We start from the raw sequence: 23,372 nt of genomic DNA, 5'->3' as shown, positions 1-23,372 counted from the left end.
CAGAATCAAGGTAGAAGTTAATACATACTCCATTTATGCTGTTGAATTCTCTGGTATGGAGAGATTCTAGGGCCAACACAGACACTGGCAGTCTCTCTATTTTTGCTCAGTATTATTCAGAAGATACTAGAGAGCCTACAAAACAGTATGGAAGCACAACAGAAGCTGTTCTTCCATGACTGGGATATCTGCTGAATCCCATGTTATCCCTTGGAGATTTGGTGACTCAGGAGGAGAATGTCCTGTTTTTTCCATTTGAGCAAACACCATCAGGCTGGCTGCAGAGCTTCCCCATGGCTATTCCAGATGAAACTGTGACCAAATCTTTCTTTAAATTTCATACTGTATTCACGTCATATGCCCAATATGGTGGTTTTGGTTTTGTTTTGTTTTTTTCGAATCATGGAAACATAGAATAGCTTGGGTTGGAAGGGACCTTTAAAGGTCATCTAGTCCAGCCCCCCTCCAATGAGCAGGGACATCTTAAATAGATCAGGTTGCTCAAAGCCCCATCCAACCTGACCTTGAATGTTTCCAGGGATGGGGCATCCACAGGTTCTCTGGGCAACCTGTTCCAGTGTTTCACCACTCTCATCGTAAAAAATTTCTTCCTTATATCTAGTCTGAATCGTCACAGAAGATTGTATCTTCATATACTCCCTCATTTTCAAAGATTGTTGGCTCTGTTTGGGGTAAGGGAAAGGAAGAGAAGGGATTGGGCCTGTATCTTGATTTGCTTCTTGAATTCTGAAACCTGAGTAATAAAATCATGGAGAAATTTAAAGGACATAAAACTCAAGGAAGATTGAGACTAACAGACCTGTTAAATTGTATTGGACATGCTTAACTTTCTTTGCAGTAACTTCAGGTTAAAATGGCTGTGTGTATGATCATTCTACTCTTGAAGCTTCTCAAGCTGCATTCAGCATTTTATTGCTTTAGTCTAACTCGTCATCTTTTGCCTTTGCCAAGGCTAGTCATTCTCCCTGTAAACAGTCGTATTGTTGCTTACAGGTAAATCACTGGTTTTCTTCTTACTCTAGACATACTTCAATTATTGGAGATAGCATTTGCATAATTTCCTCACCTCTCTTTTCAAGCCTATTGTCTTATCTTACGTTATTTCTTTAAATGACTTTATTATCTTTGTAGTCTCAAGTTTTTTTATCTCTTCTGCTCTGAATGGCATAGTACTGCAAGTGTGTATATAAGGATAGGTAAACTGGGAGTGTTGTATTTCTGCTTGAAGACCTAATAGGCGTCATAAAGTATGATATATATACTCTAACCCATTGTTATGCCATTTTATTCTGTGGACTTATCTATTTTAAATAGACATGTTGACGGTCATCAGCATCCTTTTGATCCTTTGTAGGCACATTTCATGCTATCTTTTCTTTAGGCTCAGGGCACTAATCTAATATATTGCCTGTGCTTCTTCCAGATGAATAGCAGATATGTTAAAAAATAGGACACAATTCTAACTTCGGGCTTCACAATATTGTTCAGCTGACTATCTTCCTTTGGGTAATTGTACATATATCTGGGACATATCATCTCTTCAGCGTTAAGATAATATGTCAAAGACTTTACTGAAATCCATAACTTTCATCTCTTAATTCTGTAATTACATAAAAATGGTCTGCAAAGGATTTGGTCTAGAAGCCTCTATGAGGCTTTTTTCTTCTAATTGTAATTCTGTTTTCTGTTTCCTTTTGGGATAGAAGGGGGTGGGGGAGGGAAACAAGCTACTGTGATATAACCCTTCAAGTTTTCTGCTTTATGAAGCCTGGCTTCGTCTTCGAGGAGATGATTAGCCTTACCAGGATCTCAGCGTAGAGCCTGGTACAACCGCTAGTAATTTCTGAGGTAGACCCCCAGCCATTTTAATATACTTAATTTCTGTTATCACAGTTCAAATAACGAGCTTCTTGGTGCTCTCTCAGTACTGATTTATTCCCCATAAATTTCTTCCAGAATCCAGTAGCCAAGGTATTTTTGATTAATTTTTATATTTTCTCTTACATTGTTGGGTCCAATAATTTTACCTTGGATGTTTCCATTTTGGAACTGTGGCTTAGATGGGCTTTACTGATGCTGATCACTGTGATGTGTCTGATGCATCTTCTAGTCTTTGTGTTGTTCAGGATTTGCAGTCTGATAACCTCCCAAGCTCTGTGTTTTCAGTATAATGTCCTGTATTACTAAATTCCCAGTCAACCTGCTGCTTATGCTGTTGTTACGTCTTTTGGATTCTATTGCTGTTTTTTCCACAGTTGGTCATCTATCTTATTTGATCCAGACTACTGCATGCATTAATTGACTTCTCTGGAGGTATAAGTAAGGTGAAAATGCTTTTCAGTATCAATGATATCTGCGTACTTGTTATTCTGGATAGACCGGAAAACCTCCATTACAGCTGTGTGGTGGAAACCAGAACTGTCACTGTAAAGACCATGGTAGGTGTACGAGGCTGAATGAAAGGCTGATTCTTCTTCATCTGTAAAGAAGTGCTTCTTGCATCTTGCCATCTGTACATTTGACAAGGGGTGATTGTAATGGAAAAGCAGCTGTACGCCATCCTCTTCCAAAGCAATGAAGCTTGGAAGTATGTCAGGCAGCAGAGACGATACTCGCTGTGAGTATTGTTACCAGTTCCTACATCAAGTCTCTTGTTAAAAGAAGGGCTACAGATCCATCTCTTGACGGTTTGTGCTTAGACATCACTATGGTTTCATTACCAGGATATTAGCTAGAAACAGGATGTGATACTTGCATTTTTTCGACCCAGATATCAAACCTTATAGAGGCATTACCATATAATGATTTGGTGCATCTTGACGTCCATTTCTAGTCCTGTTTTTCTAATTCTTACAGGCTTGTTATTCAGGTAGTGTTTATTTCTAAATTAATTTTTTTTCTTTATAGTTAGATGCTCTGGGTTTAGAACAGTTAATTATTGCAAATTAACTTTTCTTATATAAAATTTGTTTGTTATATTCTTTCAAAGTAATTTGATTTGCCACTTCACAGAAGTGGCATTACATTTTGTATAATGGAAATACATCACTGAATGTGGTTTTAGAATGTGTTCAGTTGCAGTAATAACTGAATCCTAGACGTGTCCAACCTAGCTTAAAGCACAGACATGCTGTAAGTGTACAGGCTATATACTTGAAGTACATGATAACATAAGTCACATAAATAAAACTATCTCTAATTTTGCAATCATGCTGTTGTTATTGTGAGCATTAATAAAGCAATTTCCCTCTGGAAAACAGGGGGAAAATGTCAGGATATTACGCAACACTTCATAAAACTGTTTATACAGATTTATTCAGTTGGGGTTTTTTGTTGTTTGTTTGGTTTTTTTTTTCAAATAAATGTGAACTGACATTGCTAACCTCTGCATGTTTAGATAAGGGTTTTTTTCTGGACACAAAGACTTTTTTAAACCATACTGAGTGTATTTTTAAAACAATGAGTAATTCTTTACTCAGTAGTCTTTGTATTACATAAGGTATTCTGTCAGCAAGCCTGAAAGTTACAGTGTGTTGCTGTTACACAGTACCAAGTCATAAACAAGTGAAATTGTCAGACTAATGACATTTTTCTATCAGAAATTTGGGTACTAAGTAGAGAACATGGAACTTTAATATGATAATGAGATTAAACAGCATCTTAATAGATTTGAATCACAATAGAAATGTTCTCTTGAAGAATGAATGTAGGGCTTAGTGAGCTAAGAAGGTTTGAACAAATATAGGTATCTTTGCAAATTCATTGCCCTCCTGACCCACTGTTGTTATATCCAAATTAGCACAGAGTTGCTAAAGGAGATGAGATGGCAAGGAAAGAACAAACAGAAGCTTAACTTGCCCTCAGCTGCACTTAACATGGTAACTTTCTTCCCCATCAAATTGTCTCAGCTGCTGAATTTTTCCCCTACAACTTTTTGACCAAGGAAAAGAGTCTGACCAAGTTTAATCAGAAAAGTTGAATAGTTCTCCTCAGATCTTTCATTTTCAGAGGACTCCACTGCATTATCAGAGTTTAAGACAAACAAGACCATGCAATTACCTGTTTCACAAGTGATTGCACCTAATTATTTCACCTATGGAACTGGTCAGGCTGAGGATGGACAGTGTCTGGCAAGGAAACAGGGCTCCCACAGCACCCTCCTCATCCAGGTGCCCATTTTCAGATTCACTGGCTCATGTACGTGTGCTGTTCAAACATGAAGACTGAGTACTTTCTGTTTCATTGTGCCAACAATGCCATCCATTACAGTAGCACACTTGGAAACAGCACAGAGTCAGCTCAGGTATTGCTTTGCTACCTGCCATTTCCCATAACAGCTTCCAAACTTCTTTTTACCACTTCACTAGTGAATAAGTGGAAGAGCATGTGCATTTTTTCGCTGTCATATCCATAGATGTCTCTTTCGAAAAAGAGGGGTGGAATTAGATGGAGTGTGTTAACCTGAGCCAATGTGAATCCATTGATATATACATGCAGCCCTTTGCAGGCCAACTTGTGATAGCTTCCAGTGCGCTGCAAGCAAAGTCGCTTTCCTCCATTTTCAGACTAAGGTGTAAAGATGAATTAAGAGGGCTGCAGGCCCTACCTTGCTCCAAAGCAATGCTTATTAGCTTAGGCTTGGCTAATGCCTTTATCTCCCCTCTGATTTACTGCTGACATGCCTTCGGCCTTTTCAGTTCACAGCAATATTTGTTTATTTCTATCTGAAGAAATCATATAATGCACGTCTAGGGAGGAGGAGTTATTGCAAAGGTACCTAAAACCAGTCAGTATTTATTACATAGAACTGCACCTTATACCCTATGCAGTAGAGGTACTTCTAGTATAAAACATGAGTAAGCATGTAAAACATGTTTATAACAAGATGTAAAAGCTTTTGTAAAGAAGAGGAATTTTAAAATGGCTATATGCACAGTTTTGGTTAATAAAGTGAACAGGATATCAAAACACTAAGGCAACATGAAGCTCTTAAAATTTCAGTCTAAGATCTCAAATCCTCACTGCTCTATATTGCTGGAGCTAATGGTACCACTATCCAGATTTCAGTGAAAGCATTCATCCTCTTTCTTTCCCCTCCAAGGAGAGTTTTCCTGCTGTTTGCAGTACAGGTAAAACTGCACGAGGACTGATTCTTGATCCAGGGTCAGAAGGTATTCCTTACACAGAAGTTTACTGAAGGACATGTAATAAAAGTAGGCATGGATTATAAAAGCTCAGCCTTTCTCCTAAATTTACATTCATGCATTATCAAGGAACAACTTGCATATGAAACAACCAGCAATGCACAGAGTGCTTGGCCAGCCTCTTTGTGTTTTGCTGAAACCAGAGGTTTGACAGGAGTGAAATTTGAGGAAGTTCCAGTTTTAGCCTGCAGCATTTTGCAGAAGCAGTCAGAAGGTGATTTATTTCCACGATCTGTAGTGGTATTCCACATGACATCTGAATAAAGGTCAAGTCAACTGCGTGAGGTTTTCTTTCTGCAGCCGCACTCCTTCGAATGCCACGTTTAATTAATATAAGACCAGTGCGTGTACACTCCATTTGTTTAAAGCATGTTTTCCCTTTTGTAGTGCATCTGCAAACCTGCCATCCACCTGTGACCCTGAATTAAGTGCACTTTTGGTTGCAGAAAAGAATCCATTAATGCAGCTTATATCACTATTTCAAATTGTGGGGAAAAAAATTGTTGCGCAAAAAAGGCAAATGATGTACAGTGAAGTAGAAGAAATGTATGTAGCTGCAGTCTAGAAGGTGTGTCTGGCTAGTGAATTGATTTCCCAAAGCAGATCAGCTCTAAAGAGTTTGCCAAGGTTTAATTGAATGGCCACGAGTCAGCCAATTTCTACCCAAAAAAGAAGTTGTAACTCTAAATGTTACGTGCTAGGGGATGTAACCTAGTTGTGCTCATGAATCTTGAGATCACTGGATTGTATACACTAGGGTGGCACTAAGTGGTAAAAATATTATAATGTAGAAGATGACTGTTTGTCAATCCCTTTGCTTTATTCATAGTGTCTAAAAATTATCATGTTTGGTTTCTTTTTGCAGATAGCAATGCATTTTTATATCTAATCTAGGGGAAATCGATTTCAGGTGATCCAAAATTCTTATCAGAAGTATTTACATAATCAGAATGATAGTATCGCACACTGTTAAGAAGGAGGATACATATTTCAAATCCCTTTTTTATACTTTTTGCCCATCTTTAGTCTATCAGTAACTATTAATTATGATGCTTTAGCTTTGTTGTTGTTTGCTCTTTAGGCTGTAAGATTACCTAGACTGAAGCAAATTAATACTTTCAACACTATTAAAAAAGCCCCAAAATTGCTGTGTTAGAACACATTTTAAAGACATTTTCCCAATATGTCAAAAATATTTTTTTCCTCAAAATCTTCCCCCCCTGCCCCAACAGCGGAAACATTCTAATTTCCAGGAGAGACATGGTGCAGTCACTCTGCAGCTTGCCATGGAGACTGCTTGTCTTGCATAAAGATAAAGATAGATCAAAGTTAATGAGCAGAATAGCCCAGACAACCTAGGAATAACATAACTAGCAGTATTCATAACAAAATATTACTAATGTAGCATATGAACTGGGCATCCATTTAGACATGTACAAGTTGTATAATTTCTTACTTGTTTTTTTTTTTAAGGGTGTTAGGGTTTGTATTGCATACATGGATGTTAAATTTAATGAAGCAGTCATGCTGGGCTATGAAGACCTATGTTTATCAGTAAATTCACTTAGTTACTAATTCTTTTGGATACTAGCTGCTTTCCCAGAATTCTGCAGATGGAGAAAGATAGACACCAGAGGTTAGTTTCTCACATAACTGAGGAAAAAGGTTAGGAGGTCAATAGGATTATGCCTAAGTTTAAATATGTGTTCATATATATACAGATATATATGTCTATATATATGAATATATCTTTTTTACTCCTTAGATACTAGTTTTAAGAATCCCTCTGTAATGATATAAGATTATATTAAAACATAGAAGTCTAAATCTTGTTTATTCTTATGTCTCCATTCCTCTTTTTAGAAGTATGAGAGACTTGAACTTAATTTTCTCCCCCACCCAAAAAACCTGTTGAGCCTTGTCCCTAAACTTAATGCATCTTAAAGCTCTGTACAAAAAGCCCTGCATACCTGTCCTTGCTCATGTCCTCAAAATGAACTAAACTTTCTGGTAATATAGTTGTCAGAAACTTGACGCTTTTGGGCTGGCCTGAAGGATGCAACAGTAAAGGTCACACAGCCTAAATCAACATGATTACATGAAAATAATGTTTTCTTTGGGCCACTTTCTGTCCGTGTATCCTTTGAGTATTCAAAGGTTCCTGCAGGTAACTGGAAATGAAGGTCTTCAGAAATGGAAGATTTTAGCTTATGTTTTGCTAGATGGAATTCTGAGCTCTTATACCTTCAAGCTACAGCAGTTTTGGGTAGGAAAAGGGTCTTTACATGAGTTTCAATTGTTGCGTGTAAGGTCTTTTGTTTATTAAAGTATATGATAATATAGCCAGAGGAGAAGATCCAAAAGCCAATTCCATGTAGGGATGATTCTTCAGCTTTTATTTCTTCTTCCTTTTTGTATCATGAGGCATATACAATATGTAATAATTTGCAATTTAAAAATAAGCTTATATTTGGTCTCATTAACTCATTAATAGCTTTCTCAGTTGTGAGTGGATCACCCTTCCTGAAATGCATCTTATGAAACTTTTATAACATTGAACATAATCATGTTTTACGTAAACACCTACCACATTTGCATGTTAGTAAACTATTTTTTCTCGTTTCCATAAAATTATGTGTGTCAAGAACAAACTGCAGGCTATTGCCAAAAAACCCCAGTCATTTTCCTTCATTTTAAATGTGTTCTGAAATTCTCCTACTATCCATATATTTATATTTTATATGTGTGTGTAGATATATTGCCATAGAACTATATAATACATTGAACTAATCAAACTCAAGTTTGGTTTAAATTTACAAGCACAAAAGGCCACCAAAATGTCAGGAAGAAAACTATAATCCAGTTTTTATTTCTCTATGATTAATGCATACACAAAACCAATATAATACAAAATATGCATAATACATAATATTGGTATATATTTTGCATACACAGAAATTTACTTAGAAACAAATCTGAAATGACTAACCATGTCTTGGCAACAAAGTTTCTTCGTTCTTGTCACTCATTTTTAATGAGTGACAAAATGTTAGACTCTCCCTGAAACAGCAGATTATCAGTGTACAAGTAAATCATGCTGGAATGTTCTAATTCAGTCAACAAATTCAGATCTTTTGATTATTTTAAAGCAGAAGACTTAATTTTAACATAGTCCTCTGAGCCTTGCGGTATCTATAGCTGTGGAACTGGCAGTATTTCAGGCTTCTACGTCAGCAATGGACGTGATCATAAGAAGTACATTTCTAGATCTTTTTTAATTCAGAAATTCATTGTCAAAAGTTAGAAATTCATCTTTATTTTCTTCACAATGAAAACTTGTCAGTGATTTTCCATAGAAGAATCTCAATGATTTTAATTTTTTTGTTGAATCAACTGCAGTTTCTCTCCAGTGTTTCATCTGGCCTTTGTCAGTGCTCCCAAAGTTTTTCCTTGGACCTTGTGCTGCCCCTGGCCATGTTAATCTTTGGGCTGGGCTCAAGAATTATATTGTTGGTCTTCCCCCAAAATCACGAGCCTAAATCTGTTGACAAGTGAGTATATTATGGTCAGATGGATGAAACACTAGTAGACTGCCGTACAGTATTTTACAGAAGTCTGTTCTAGAGGAGCAGCTTTATCAGCCTTATGTTTACTGTCTATTTCATATGTCAAAACCATAACTATATCCAAATCATACCTTAGAAATTTTGCCAGTTGCAATGATAACCAAATATTTCATGCATTTTTCATCTTTCTTGAAGCTTTCTTATATAAGCAATTTTCCTGTGTTTCTGTAGTAGATATTTGGTGCTAGGTATATCTGTTAAAGTATATTTTGTAAGACAGCATAATAGGAGACAGCTTACGGGCATAACAGAAGTTTGATGAAATTTTGGTCTTATTTATCACAGATGGAAGAGAGCACCTTTTAGGATGTAGGTTCATGCTGACGTGTTATTCATTTATATTATCTCCAAGAGAATAAAATGTATACACGTAAATGGGTTGTTATTTTAGCAAATAAATAACAAATACTTCATCAGAGCAGTATTAGTAAGAATCTGGGCTGCCTAACACCTTGTTTCTTGGCGAAACGGTAGGATTTGGAGCTGTTGTTAACTGGTACCCCAGAAGATTTCTATTCCAAATCACCTACCTTTGCTTCCTCCTAGATGTCTCAGCAGTAAAAAATTGCTGCTGAAAATTGTAACTTAAGTTTCAAAAATTCCAGTTCTACTTACATTGCTTCCTTTATGTTTATTTTCAGTCAAAGATTATTTTTTTCCCCTTTTAGTATTTACAAAATTTGCCTTGTAAAAATAAATTCTTTCAGGAAGTTCAGATAGATTAATTTTAAATTTTTTCAGCTTTTCTCCTAGGGAAGTTTTTGACACTTATCTTTAACATAGAAGAGATTTCTTCTTTCATGGAAGGGTTTCATTTTTAAGATAGAATCACTTACCAAGAATTATTTTGTTCTGAGTGATGATTTTGCAGTCTTCTGGAAGAAAAAAGAAATCTGAAATTTCTAGAAGGGAAGGCAACTACCTTTAAGTATCATCAATATGAAGCTTATTCAGATTTGAAGACTTCCCAATTAGAATTCTCCTTAACTAATATTTAGCTCCACCATTGTGATACATTCTTGCAGGTTAAAAAAAAAAAAAATTGTTTCCTCCTTATGTGTGTATGCATTATTCATAGTTTTGGATTGAGAGCGAAAGTCTTATTCACAGGAAATCACTTGAAAACATGACTAAGCTTAAGATTTATTTAAGTCCCATTAAATTAAAGTGTCTACTTAAGTAAAGTTACAAGCTCATTTCCTGAATCAGGTATCTGTTTTCAGTTTTTGGTCAACTCTGTGTGCTGCACTAGAATGGAAATAACATGTACAACATCAAGGCCTTACTTAGATAATTTATTCCTTCCACTTTACTAGAGATTGCGTTGGACTGAATTATCTTGGCCAAAAGTGAAATGGAGGAAGATGTGTTTCTACAGAAACACAGTGTACTCTCTATTTTTCTTTCTTGGTTAGCTAAGATGATTTATCCCTCTTTACTCCAAAAAGCCCAGGGATGTTTTTAGAATATTTTTAGAATATTTTTAGATATTTTAGAAGATGTTGGTGTAAGGTTCAAGCTGAGGACAGGACACCCGTAGGCCATTTCCCCATTTTTTCCTATTCTGTGACATAATTCAAACAGCAGTCCTGATTCTGCCTATTTCACTTGTTGGCTTTTGGGTTTAGAACATTGGATTCTGTGCAGTTTGAACAAGTTCATATTTCATGATTTTTATTCAAATGTCATCCAGCCAAAGATACTTCAGCCTCTTTCATTTTATGTGGACACTTATTCTGCAACCTCTTACGTATGGAATCTTGTGTGTAAGTAATGGATGCCAAAAGAAAGTATATGTTTTCAATCATTTCTCCAGAATCTGACAATACTTATGACTAAGTTATTGATGTGTTGCTAAAGATAATGATCAAGAAATCACATATATCAGAGGATAAAACTAGATGCCTAGAAATCAAATTACAAGTAGATAGAGCAGTGTTAAAGCTTCGTGTCCAGATTGTGCATTTTTCCTCTCACTTTCTTTTTTTCTAATTCTTACAAGTTTCTTGGGTTTTTTGCTTAGGTTTTTAGGCTTTAAAAAGCTCAAGAACTTAAAGAAAATCCTGATTTAATTTGCAGAGTTTCTCTGGATTTTCTGACCTGAAACCAAACAAAGTAACCTGAAATTATAAGTCAACCTAATTTTACTGTCCTCTAACTGCATGCTTTACAGCCTGACCTAAATCTTAGGTGTATAATGCAATCTGAGCCAATGCATGCTAATGTGGTTTCATAAACAGTTACTGCAATGCTGGCAATAAATTCAGTTTTGTACAGACAATGGAAATTCAGTGTTTTTTACATTCTTAAGGACATTGTTTCACATATGGATGTTTGGAAATCTTAGGCATTTGTTCTTTCTGAGTTCATACAGCTTTATCTCAGCAGACTTGCTTTTCATTTAAAAAAAGTCTGTATAGCTTTAGGCAGGTGCCATTTGAAAATCATTAATTCTTTTTTCTTCCAGAGTGAACCTAACAGCAGCTTATACAGGACTATCTACCTTCCACACATTACATTGTGTAGTCAGTGCAATCCCCAGAGATCAGTGGTTCCTAATCAATAAGTCAAACCTTGCTGATGAGGTGGAAGATCCCTATTACACGTAAAGTGCACTTCATACTTTCACCTAATCTTGCCAGAGCTATTGTGACTAGTCAGGAATGGGATGTTACTCGTTTTCCAAGCAAAGCTCAGCGGCTAAGAGGTGGGAAACTATGCTATAGATGGTACTAAGGTCTTTATCTCTAACAAATTAAATTCTATATCTAGGCATGTCATGTTGGTCCTGATTGTGAAAGGGATCTTTATTTCTGTCTTCAGTTCTTAAGAATGTCAGTTCACAGAACCTATAAATGCCGAGACCTTATCTTGGGTGTTAATCTTTGTAATAGACCGGCTACTTCTGTTCTCCCTTCATGGCTTAGCTCACCATATTTTGCTTTTGGCTAATGGCAGCCCTACTTAACAAAAGGATGTTTCTTTTGAATTTACAACTGGTTTCTTTCACAAGGTTTTTCCATCAGAAATTCCAGCCCTACTGTCTATTTTATCCATGGCTTCTGAGACATTCTGCCATAAAATGAGCCATCAGTAGCTGCTTGTAATTGAAGGTTATAGGTGAAAATGAACAGTATATGAGGAAGGAAAAGTGTCAATATTATATCTTTTCAAGTCATCAGTATAAATTTCCCTCCTACTATGAAGCTGTGTTTGGCATAATAGTAGAGCATAATCACCAAGATGCTCGATGTTAGTAGTTTCAGAGATCTGGTCATCCTTGGAGGATTCCTAATGTACATACGTGTGTATGTATGCATGTGTGTGGGAGTTGTAATTTCCTTGTATTTTACAGTTGCTAACGTGTTAGTGTAAGAGGAATTCCTCTAGAAAGCCATCATTTTGGAGTTTCTAGGTAGCAGGAAGAATATATAACGGTAACATTTCTACACTTTCCTCTGTATTCCCTTTGTTTGAGGCCATCAAAAAGGTCATGGCCTCTTTCAAGGCTCCAGAGTCAGCTTTTCTTCCAGTTGACGTGGACCTACAAGTGAATATCATTTGCATCATATATTTTGTCATCCACCTTTAAGATTGATTTATAAAAATCCCACCCTCTTGCATGGCTGCTGAGCTCTGCTCATTTCTCCTTCACTTCTGCTTTCACCTTTTATTTCCATAGTACTTGCTGCTACTTTTTCTCCATCTTCATCCTCGCTTCCTTTCTTGTCCCTGGGAATTCCTCCATTAAGTTTGAACTCTCCTGTTCACCATAAAGAGCCTAGTTCTATGGTTGAACAATCCTTCAGCACCAAGAGATCTTTTTAACCTTCTTCCACCTCCTTTTGAAACCACTTTTACACTTACTTTTCCCCCAGAATAATTTTAACAGTTGTTTTCATATCATCACACCTTCCTTGGTCAAGTGACCAGTTGGAAAAAATACATTTACATCACAACATTATGTTACCTTGAGGAGCAGAGCAAGGCAGTAATAGCACCTCTGAAGCCAGAATATACTTATGCTAATTGTTGGCTTAGAGGTCCCTGTATCTTTTAATTAGTTGTCCTATTATTACCCTAGAGTGCTTTAATTTTAAATGAAAGATAATAGCTGCCTTATCTCTAAGGAAACTGGTCTTGATTTTATTAACTTACAGGACAGAAGAATAATTGGCACATATCATTGTCCAGAAATGTATTCAACAAAGGTATCTTTCAATGTTTTCTAATGTTTTTATCCTCAGAGACTTAAAATTCAGGTCCTGACCACTTATGGTCATTAAAGATCCCATGGCACTTTTTTATAGTGTGGTCATCTCAACCCCAAGCATCTGGCCAAATAACAATTTATGTAACTGTTCTGCTTACCCAACATTCCCCACCACCACTCACCCACCCCATAGTTTCAATTGGCTACAGCATTCTCCATTTCCTCGACTAAAATATAGTGTATTGTTCTGCACTGTCAGTCACCACATTTTGCCTCAGAGGTGATTGCGCTTCACTGGGAAGTGAAGTTGTTCTTCTTTCTAAATGCTTGTAAAGCGCTTTGGGATCCTTTTGAATGGGTGGTGCTGTGTACGATAAACGTAATTCATTATCATTCTATCTCAGGCTTCACTTAGTTAAAAAGCATGTTTTATTTAGAGTTGGGCGAACCTACTTGGTGGAAATAACACTCCCAGCTCTCTCTAATCTGATAAGGAACCTTTTATCAAAGGTTGAAAAGTTAGGTTAATTTCTTTCTGGGTTTTTTTTTGTTGTTGTTTGTTGTTCTTTGTTTCTTTCTTTCTTTTTAATTTCACATTCATTTGTACTTCTGGATTGGAACTTTGGGAGTTCTTCAGATTGGGAATTCAAAATACCATGAAAAATGCGGTTCTTGTTATGGTCAATCCACTGTTCCCATGCAGGAGGGTCAAATTAGTGCTCGAGAAGCATCTGAACTTTGTGGTGCTTACCTGGCTATTCTAACACTTGAAGGTTCGCCCATCACTAATTTTTACTGTATTTTGCATTATTCCTTCTGAAAAATTCTTGAAATATTGAAAAATGCTATGCTCCAGCTCTGATATCAGTGTGATCTGTGCAGAAGATACTTTGCCCTAGAAGATAGCTTAGAATATTGCTAAATGTTTTTTCTGCCCAGCATCACTAATCTTAGTAACTACTGCCAAGATTACCAGATATCTGCAGCAGCTTGCTGTGTTAAGAAGTTTACTGAAATGAGAACAGAAGTGACAAAAGAATCAAAGCAAAAAGTTAACTGAAGGAGTGATATCATGTTGCTAAAACATGCCTGACTCTAACTGTAGTAGACTAAAATAACTTTTCTTGCATTTGTGTTGCATAGAACGTATACGAGTGTGTAAAGAGCACTCAAATTTCTAATATCATTGCAGATCAGAAGGATAAAATGCTTAAAGTAGATTCGTCCTAAGAAGATTTAAGATGTGACAAGTTTGTTGGCACTAAAATCTTTCCAAAGATAGTATCTTAGAATGCACAACGTTGAGGTGAAAATAACCCAGGCTCTGGGCTAAGGGGTAAAACCATTGCATTAGTGGATGTTATATCAAGCTTCCTCTGATGTCATTGGAACTAAAATTTCTGTTCTTTTCTTAAGGCTATGTGAAACTATGGAAAATGTAGTTTCCAAGTGGCTTTGCACCCCTCTTGTAAGATGCTTCCCCTGTTTGTTTTTAGACATTCTTGGGATCAATGAATGCCAAGTGCCTATAGTTGCTTTTATTTTCAGGATACTGAAAGTCTTATTATTTGTCTCAGATCTAATAACAAATAACAAACGATTTTGTCTGACCGCAAACATCATGTAAGAATTTTCTAAATAACTACACTCATAAGAAAATGTTTGAAAGCTCTCTTGAGAAGTTTCATAGATCTATTTCAAAGCTTTTGTATGTATTTGCTTTTGTTTGTATTACAATAGCAGAATCCTCTTTTTGCCTTAGTTTCATCTAATGCAGGTGAGAACTGATTTGATGGCCGTCCTGGCTAGAATACGGTGTTTCCTCACCATGCTCAATATCATGCTACAGAGTTCTTAAAGGAATTTTTCTTGAGTTCCAGCTCAACTTTCCCATTTTTCCAGTGCTGCTCAAAAAAGATTGATTTCCCTAGCACACTAGAAAATTCAAAGATTTCATATGGCTTTGATGGAAAGCAAGCAAAAATAGATGATTTTGGCTGCTTCACATTGAGTCATTACATTAAATCTAAAACTAAAATATAATGAAACTAGAGGGGTGCAAACTCACATAGATTGAAAAAAAAAAAGAGAGGGGGAAATCTGGCATCTCAGCGATGCCAGTTTTTATGCATCACTTGAACAGATGTAATCACTCAAATGGCAGTGTTTCAGTAGGTCCAAAGCACTTCTGTGAGTGTCTGCCTTCCCATTTCACAATACTGTGCAGTGGATGCTACTAAAAAGCAACTGTTTTCAACCCAGTTCTCTCACCGTGCCGTGTGAAATATTACACAGGGTTTTTTTAATAATGGCAAATACAGTGCTATATTGGGTAGTGCAGCAAGGTACCTGCTGCCGACTGCTGGCTTCTAAATATTACAGAATAGATTAATGCCATATTATTGTTTAGAAATCCAAAAAAGTCACAGTTTGTGCACTTTCAATAATAATCATAATATACATTATGTACATGATAATGAATAATGTGGCTGAGTTATTCTTAAAGGAGCTCTGGGACAGTTTCATCTCTTATTTGGCCTGGAGTATATCTGCACTACCATCACTAAGTCAGTGTACTTAATTAGCTGCTCATTAGCTATTATTGCTTTTAAAGTATTTTTATTTAATTATACTCTTTAATCACAGAATTCAAAATATATACTTAGAGGGAAGGCTGAGGAGAATTAGAACTTCCTAAATAACCTTATATTTGTTTTTTATAAATGGATTATTTTGAAGTTCTCCTACCATACTTCAGATCTACTCCAGATTGTCTAAGAGTAGAATTTAGTTCCTCATCATTGAAATCCTCTTGATTGTCTAAGAGGTTTCTTTACAACATTGCATTAATATTTTTTTCACTGAACTGCCTTTAAAAAATATATAGTAGCTAAAACTACCCATTGAAACAACTGTTCAATGTACATTTGATGTGATTACACTCTATGTTTTTCCTTGCTTGAAATTGCAGATCTCTGCTATTCCAGCGTTCAGGTCTCCACAGCATGCACTGTATTTATGAAATTCATTAGCATTGGGGAATGGAGTTTCCACATAGGCATAGTTAGACTATGACGGTGCCTTTCCCCAAGTAACCAGCAGTCCTGTTTGGAGTATAAGGACTGAAAATTTGCATTCTCTTGTGCCATGCTCTGGGCCTCATTTTATAGAGGCAGAGAGACCTTGTGAATACCTGAAGTTTTTGTCAGAGCAGCAGCTTTCATTTGAAAGAAGAAAAAACAAAACAAAGCAGACCATTTTCCATTTGATTTCTCTCCAAAACCCCCCAAAAGTTCAATATTTGCCCCAGATATCCTACCCAGTGGCAGAATCCCACTTTCAAGATCTGAGCATGTACTCCATTTCCAGGTATTGCTTCTGCTTACAGAACATGGGGTCTAGGGAAATACCATTTATTCCATTATATTATACTGGCCTTACTGTTCCTTGAATTCACAAATAAATGGCAATAAATATAGTCATGGCTATGCTTAAAGTCTTTCAGACAGGCTGACATCCAATGAATTAGAATTGTTAGAACTAGCCCTTGTCAGCATGGCTTCAGTTCGCAACTGATCGGGCTTCCTTTCTCTCCTGTTAAATCTGCTTTCTTATTTGTTGCAGATGGATCCACATGAAAATATTTTGTTGAGCACACTTGAAATTAAAAATGAGATGGCTGCCTCTGAGGCTGTGATGGGGCTTGGGGACCGTAGAAGCACTATGCTGGCGTATGACACTTCAAGCATCCAGTACCGGAAAGCTGGCTTACCCAGACACAGCTTTGGTCGCAATGCCCTGGAGCGACATGTAGCACAGAAGAAAAGTAGGCTACGGAGACGTGCATCTCAACTGAAAATTACCATTCCTGACTTGACTGATGTAAATGCCATAGATCGATGGTCGCGCATATTCTTCCCTGTTGTTTTTTCCTTCTTCAATATTGTCTATTGGCTTTACTATGTGAACTAAGAAACAAAGCCACACAGGAAGCAAGAACTGGATTTCTCTTCAAATCGGTTGTACAGCCAAAAGTGGGACTTAGAAAAATTCTATTCAGGACAAAAAGTTATTTTAAAACACCTTAGTTGCTGGCCCACTCTATGGTCTGTTTTTATAATGTTTTGGTTTTATCTGCTAAATCTTAAATACGTTAAGTTGCAGTACGGGCATATCCCCTTATCAAAATATAAGTGCATTTGGAGTGTGAAGGCAAATTGGATTTTGACAATCACTTTTGTCTCATTGTCCCTCGCTCTCTCTTTTCTCTCTTTTTTTTCTTTTTTTTTTTTTTTTTTTAAAATGGTCACTTGAGTTTAGTGATACAAATTATAGAGCGGCATTTGAGAAACAAGTTCTAGTTTCAACAGCAGTACATACCATTCCAAGGGAAACTGCATATCTGAGACATGCATCTACACTTAAGAGAGTGTACTAAGTTATTATCATGCTTATGAAACATATACACTTTACCTTTTAAATGTGTAAACTTGAAAACAAATAGTGCCTATCATCTTTCCAAGATGATGATGGTCAGAGGTTTCCCAACCGTATTCAGGTATTTCCTGTTATTTATTGAAAGAACTAAACCTTTGACTGATAATATTAGGGTTGGGTGTTTGTACAGAAGTTGAAGCAAAAAGCACTAGTTTTGTCTGGATTTTAAAGAGAGAACATATGCTCACAGTCACAATGACTGTGTTTGTGATCAACAGAGGAATGTAGCAACGGTATAAAAATGCATCAACTGAATGGGTAGATATGCTGCTGGTTTGTGTTGGGGAAAGGAAATCATCTCTTCCAAAGTGCCAAAACTGGTTGGCCAAATAGTGATTCTCTAGGTGGCTGAAGGAGACCAATGGTGCCCTGTCTTTCTAGGGTAGGGAGAGCTAGAGAGCAATTTCAAAATACAGGGCCAAGGAGAGAGAAGGCTACATATATGTAAAAGTGTGTGTGTGTATGTGTGTGTGTATATATATACACGCACACATATATATTTATACTGTGCAAATGAATGTTGTCAGTTATAGTACATACCTTAGTCTGAAATACTCATGTGGAGTTGTGTGATTTCTTCCAAGTTTGCAGTCTTTCCAGCGTTACGCTTGCAACTGTTGTTACGCTTAACACCTTACATCCAGTTTGATTAAAGGTATCGTACCTCTTTTAACAGTAAAGATCCGAGGATATGTATTTCAGTACAAAAAATGCTGACAGGGTATTTTCTCAGTCTGGATTAGGGAATACCATTTCACTTTTTGTTTTCCTTAATGCACTGTTTTAAAAGGGAAAAAATTGGTAGCCATCACTTTAAGAGTTTAATTACACTTTTGAATGTTTCCTGCTTTAGGGTGATTTCCATTGAAAAAGTAGCAAATTTCAGTTTTGCTTTAGGGAACTTTTTGAAATAAAAGGGGTTTTTTTCATTCCATAGAGCTTGACTCTTATATGCAAAATAGAATAGATACAAAATAGAATATATAAAAAATAGAATTTTATCGGCAAAGTAGAGTTTGCCATTTAGTCCATTGTGGAACCTTTTTCTGTAATGAAAAAAAAATTGCAAGAACTGTATAAAAGGTATGAATTCCTGATGGCTTTTAGTAAATCCAATCCCCAATATTGTTTGACACAAAATATTTCATGAAGCAAAAGCCACATCTGTTGTCTCTATGCTAACTCATCTGTGTACAAATTTCTTAAAGAAACTTGAACTCAAGTACCTTCTAAATAGTAAAGGAATTTTTTCAGGCAGATAGTTTTTCCCCATTTAAGTATTCTTTTGGCAATACTTTAAGATAGTTCTTAAGAATTTTTTCATAAAATATTTTGTTTGAATTTCTTGTTCTTGCTTTAAAAGGATAATTTTCTTACAAATTTCTGTTGTTTTTTTCCCCATTTGTCAGTGAATGACAGTGATAGGAGGAAAATGCTAATGATTAGTTCTGGGAACTAATAGGCCAATTTTCTGACTTTGTTTTGAGCATTCATCTGCTTATATCTGCTTCAAAGAGGAGAGAATAGTTTTGAGCCTGAAATGGGATTTGCCAGGCATACACACCACCTGTTGTTTTCAAGGGAGTTGTGTGTATGTTCACGTACTGCTTCCAGGTTCCGACTCTGCAATATGCAGAGACAGGCTTTCATCATGCAATGAACTTTCCAGGTCAAAATGTTGCTTTTTGTTCACATACTTAATTTCTGACTGCATTTCGTGCATAACACAATAGGCTTTGTAGATGCATTTGGAATTTCAAGTGATAGGTATGAGTGATGTTGGAATTTTTTCCCAGTTCTAAGAAAAGGAGCCACATCAAAATTCAGTATTTCTCTTCAAAGTCTGTTCTTTAAAAATGGTATTAATTATCATAAATAAAAGCAGTCTTATAGTATTCTTCTGTACCTGCTTTTCTTTCATTTCACAAATTGCTGCCAACTCCTTTTGTATTTCACAGAAGCATAGTGTGAATACAGGGAGCTCACAGCCTGTTTGTGGTTGATACACATCAAATATAAAACCTTACAGAGAATATGTTGAGACTCTGCATTGGTTTACTGCATCAGCTGTTATGAAAACCACAGAGACTGAATCCTAGAACTGCACATTAATTAATCTGAAGTTACAGTACAAGCCATAATACTCTCTGATGTCGCTATTCAGAGGGAAAGAAAATGTCTGGTTTCTGCTCAGGTGTCACTAGGAAAGTTATATTATCTGGGGGGAAGGAGCACTTTCGCTTTTACTATGTCCTTCTGGCTATTAATGTGATGTATAAATTAGTGAAAGAGAAGGATTCTATCATTTTGTACTAAGGCTTAACACTGTGATATAAAAAGATGGGGGTGAGAAAGACTGGCGAGGCACTGTCAAGGGAAAAGTATAACTCGAGCCCAAGGTGAGCACTTACTACTCTTCTGAGATACTTGAGTGAAAGTGAGAAACTATGCCAACGTATATGAGATATGGGGTTTGCTATGTGTGCTACCCTCCAGGTAAACTAGAATAAATTTGCTTTTACTTTAGATTTGACCGAAAATGAATATTCTAGAACTTTTAAATCGTGTTAATTGTTGTTAGTTTCAATAAGAAAAGTATCAAAGTTACTAATTTAGATAAACCTTGTAATATAATTATAGTTGCACATTTTATTGTTCTATTAGACATAATAGCCAGCAATTAAGGTGTTTTTCATCTTTGTGAAATTCATGGGCAAATTATGACTATAACATGGCACAGTTTTAATGAAATCTTTGAGATCAATCTGTAAATATATACTGTACATGACTGCTAGTAAGTATGATACACATTTTCAGAACTGAAAATTCATGCAACATATTTCTGTGTTTGCATAAGGAATGTTATGTTTCTATCCTATCACAGTTTAATGACTGGGAAGAAAGACTCAAGCAATGACATTGTGACCATTTCTTTTCTCATTCCCAGGGGAGGAAAACAGAGTCTTAGATGACAGCATGTCGCAAAGTTCTTCAGAGGGTTTTTACATTCTAATAAAAAAGACATAAAATCTGTAAGGTACAAAAGCACAATGCATAGAGAAAATGAGTGGTGGTCTTACACCTGGGGAAAAAAATACTATTTATTTCAGACAAATATGCATTAAAATTAAAGATCAATTAATTTTCACTATAATTATTAGACTGTGTCCCAATTCTATACTATAACACAGTACTAAACATAAGTGAACGGATGTTAAACATTATCCAAATATATGCGCATATGGACATACACCTAAATGTCTATATGGACATATGTGTGTATACATACACGTACTGAGTATATATATGCACACACATTCATATGTTGGCGTGTTAAAGGAATAAGCTAATAACAGTTTTGTTTCTACCATCAACCAGTGTATGAATATATTTTTGAGAAAAAAAGATTAATGTATTTAAAAAAAAACCAACTTACTATACAGGGTAACTGGGCATTTCTATATCAGCAGATCAATGCTTATAATTCGTATGGAGCATTGCACCGTTTGACATGATGATAGTACTGTACCTCCTAGCATCTGAAATTAGACTAGTCCTCACATTGCTTGCCTATTTCTTCTCTCTCTTTTTATAACAGCGTTGTCCACTAGTAAGTTTTCAAAACCAACAAATTCCTTAGGGAACCAACAAAAAAAGGCAAAAATATTAACTATTTCTAGAAAATAATCTAGGCTGGGATGGCCAGGGTACAATACTATATCAGTAGCGATCATAACATTTTGCTATGTGTACATAGAACATACAGTGTGAGCAACCATAACTTAAGCTGAACATGTGTAAATATTATCAGATTTCTTAAACATTTTTAACTTCTAATTTGTACTTTATGGTAAGGCAAAAAGCTAATTCTACTTATGGTTTAGGTTAATGTGTCCTAAAATTATGTAAATAATTAAATAAGCTGTAAATGAGCAGTCGATAGATACAGTAATTGTTTAGTGAATTTTTTTTACTAAGTACAATAATAGCAGTGCTCTAGCAGAGTAATTTAAACACCCTTTTGCATAAACAGATTTGGATTCCAGATATAAAAAAAGTACAGAAAGTACTGTAGTGTAAAATAGCCATTGTGGCAACGTTACTGCTAGCACAATCAATTCTTTTGTATGGTCAAAACGTTCAGGCAACAGAAGATAGTAGCTTGGCACTCGGTACTCAGATTAGCATAAACAAATAGGGCCTGGTTTTCACTTACAATAAGGCACATTTATGTTGCTCCAGTGAGTGGAGGAGATGTAATCCAGGGTAAGTGAGAATTCAGCTGTTGGTGATTTCATTACAGAAAGCCTGCATATTGCGTCTGTCTGTTTCTGAAATCTGTATCTCTTATGGTATCTAATAGTAGACTTTTTTTTTTTTTTTTTGAAAAAAGGATGTTTGACTGTCGTTAGATAGCATAGTCCCCCTAAAGCCAAAGAATCTTCACTCCAGAAATTGTTTAAAAGGAAAATCTAGTAAGTCACTGCTTAACACCAAAGGTAAAACTTAATAAAATGCACTAGGAACTTTGTCTAAATTTTTAACAAGCAAGTGGAATGTTGATCAAAAATACTGCCCTATTCTACTTTGTAAAAATAGTAATAATTTAAATATCCATTAATATAAAATTGAAATAGATCATCTCTACAAGAATATGCAACACTAACATTTCATAAGTATAAAATTATTTTCTTTGTAAGTGCTTTGACAAAAAATGAAACTTAAATGATGAAAAATCTCACCTCTACTTTCATACTAAGGGTTGTATTTTTTTAATGTTTTTCAGACATGAGGTCATCTATTCCAATTTGATAACATTTTGTATGTTTTCACTGTTACTGTCATTTGACAGATACTCACCAGGCTGTATTGTTCATGGTCTGTCCTGTTACTTTCAGTTGAAGACAAAAAGAGTATTTGAAACATGATTAATTCTAACAAGCTGACTATGATTTGACTTCTGTCACGTTTTTATTTGCATGGGTGTTTAAATGGTTCTGTTAGTACTGTCTTTGCACAGTTCTGATTTATCTTTTTTTACTTAGTACTATTTACTTCATAATGTAGTAATCATCAGCCTTACTAATGACCTTGTAGCCTTTCTTATATGCACATAATGCACATTTTCCAATGGCTAGAAAATGCAAAATACTAGTGGATATCATTGCATCAGATCTTCATGTCTTTCTCAAAAGGACTGCTAACCTCTGGGATATATGAGGTAGTAAAATGATGATTGTAAATGAGTAGCACATAAGAGATATTTTCTTGAATTTAAAATTATTGCAGCCAGTTTCAGCATGTAAATATATAATAATGTTGGCTAGTGTGTAATTCTTGAACTAAAAAAATATAAATAAAGAAAACCTAAAAGATGTATATGTAGTTGTGTTATGTTGGGCAGGCTCTTTTCTCAAAGCTGCAGAAGATTACAGTTCTCATCTGAAGTGAGTATCTATGAATTTGGGTCAGAAAGGGACACGAGGAAGTTGGACACTGAGGCATCTGAAGTGTAGGCTTACTATGCAAAAGGATAGCCATAAGATGGTGTTAAAGATGGTGTTAATTTGCCTACGTGGCAGTCAGGGGGAGTTGAGTGTCTGGGGAATATAAGCCACGTACACTGAGGTGCTTAGTGCTAGTCAATAAGAAAATGCTGAGAGGAGGGGAACAGCTGAAAAATCTCAGAAGTTCAGTAACTCCTTCTCAGAGTCAACTCTTGTGAATCTGTTACTGACAGTAAGTTGCTGGTGTCCTCCTTATAGAAATATGGTAGCAGCTGTTCGTGGTGGGATGGTATTTTCTTTTACA

At 35.9% G+C, this 23,372-nt stretch overlaps 1 protein-coding gene across 3 annotated transcripts in view; it reads left to right on the top strand.

Moving 5' to 3' along the window:
• The window catches only part of GABRB2 (gamma-aminobutyric acid type A receptor subunit beta2), a 179,358-nt gene extending 156,418 nt beyond the window's left edge, over positions 1-22,940 (top strand). For 2 of the 3 annotated variants that reach the window (XM_052771946.1, XM_052771945.1), the window contains 2 exons: positions 13,012-13,062; positions 16,689-22,940. In XM_052771946.1, the coding sequence (XP_052627906.1) occupies positions 13,012-13,062; positions 16,689-17,036 (399 nt within the window). In that variant the 3' untranslated portion in view covers positions 17,037-22,940. The remainder of the gene's footprint in view (positions 1-13,011; positions 13,063-16,688) is intronic. The other variant, XM_052771947.1, reaches the window with a different exon arrangement.
• Positions 22,941-23,372: the final 432 nt, after the last annotated feature.

Source organism: Harpia harpyja, chromosome 20 (genome assembly GCF_026419915.1).
Source record: "Harpia harpyja isolate bHarHar1 chromosome 20, bHarHar1 primary haplotype, whole genome shotgun sequence".
Lineage (NCBI taxonomy): Eukaryota > Metazoa > Chordata > Aves > Accipitriformes > Accipitridae > Harpia > Harpia harpyja.
Note: the sequence above shows the minus strand (reverse complement) of the source record. Positions and strands in the feature narration are given on the sequence as shown.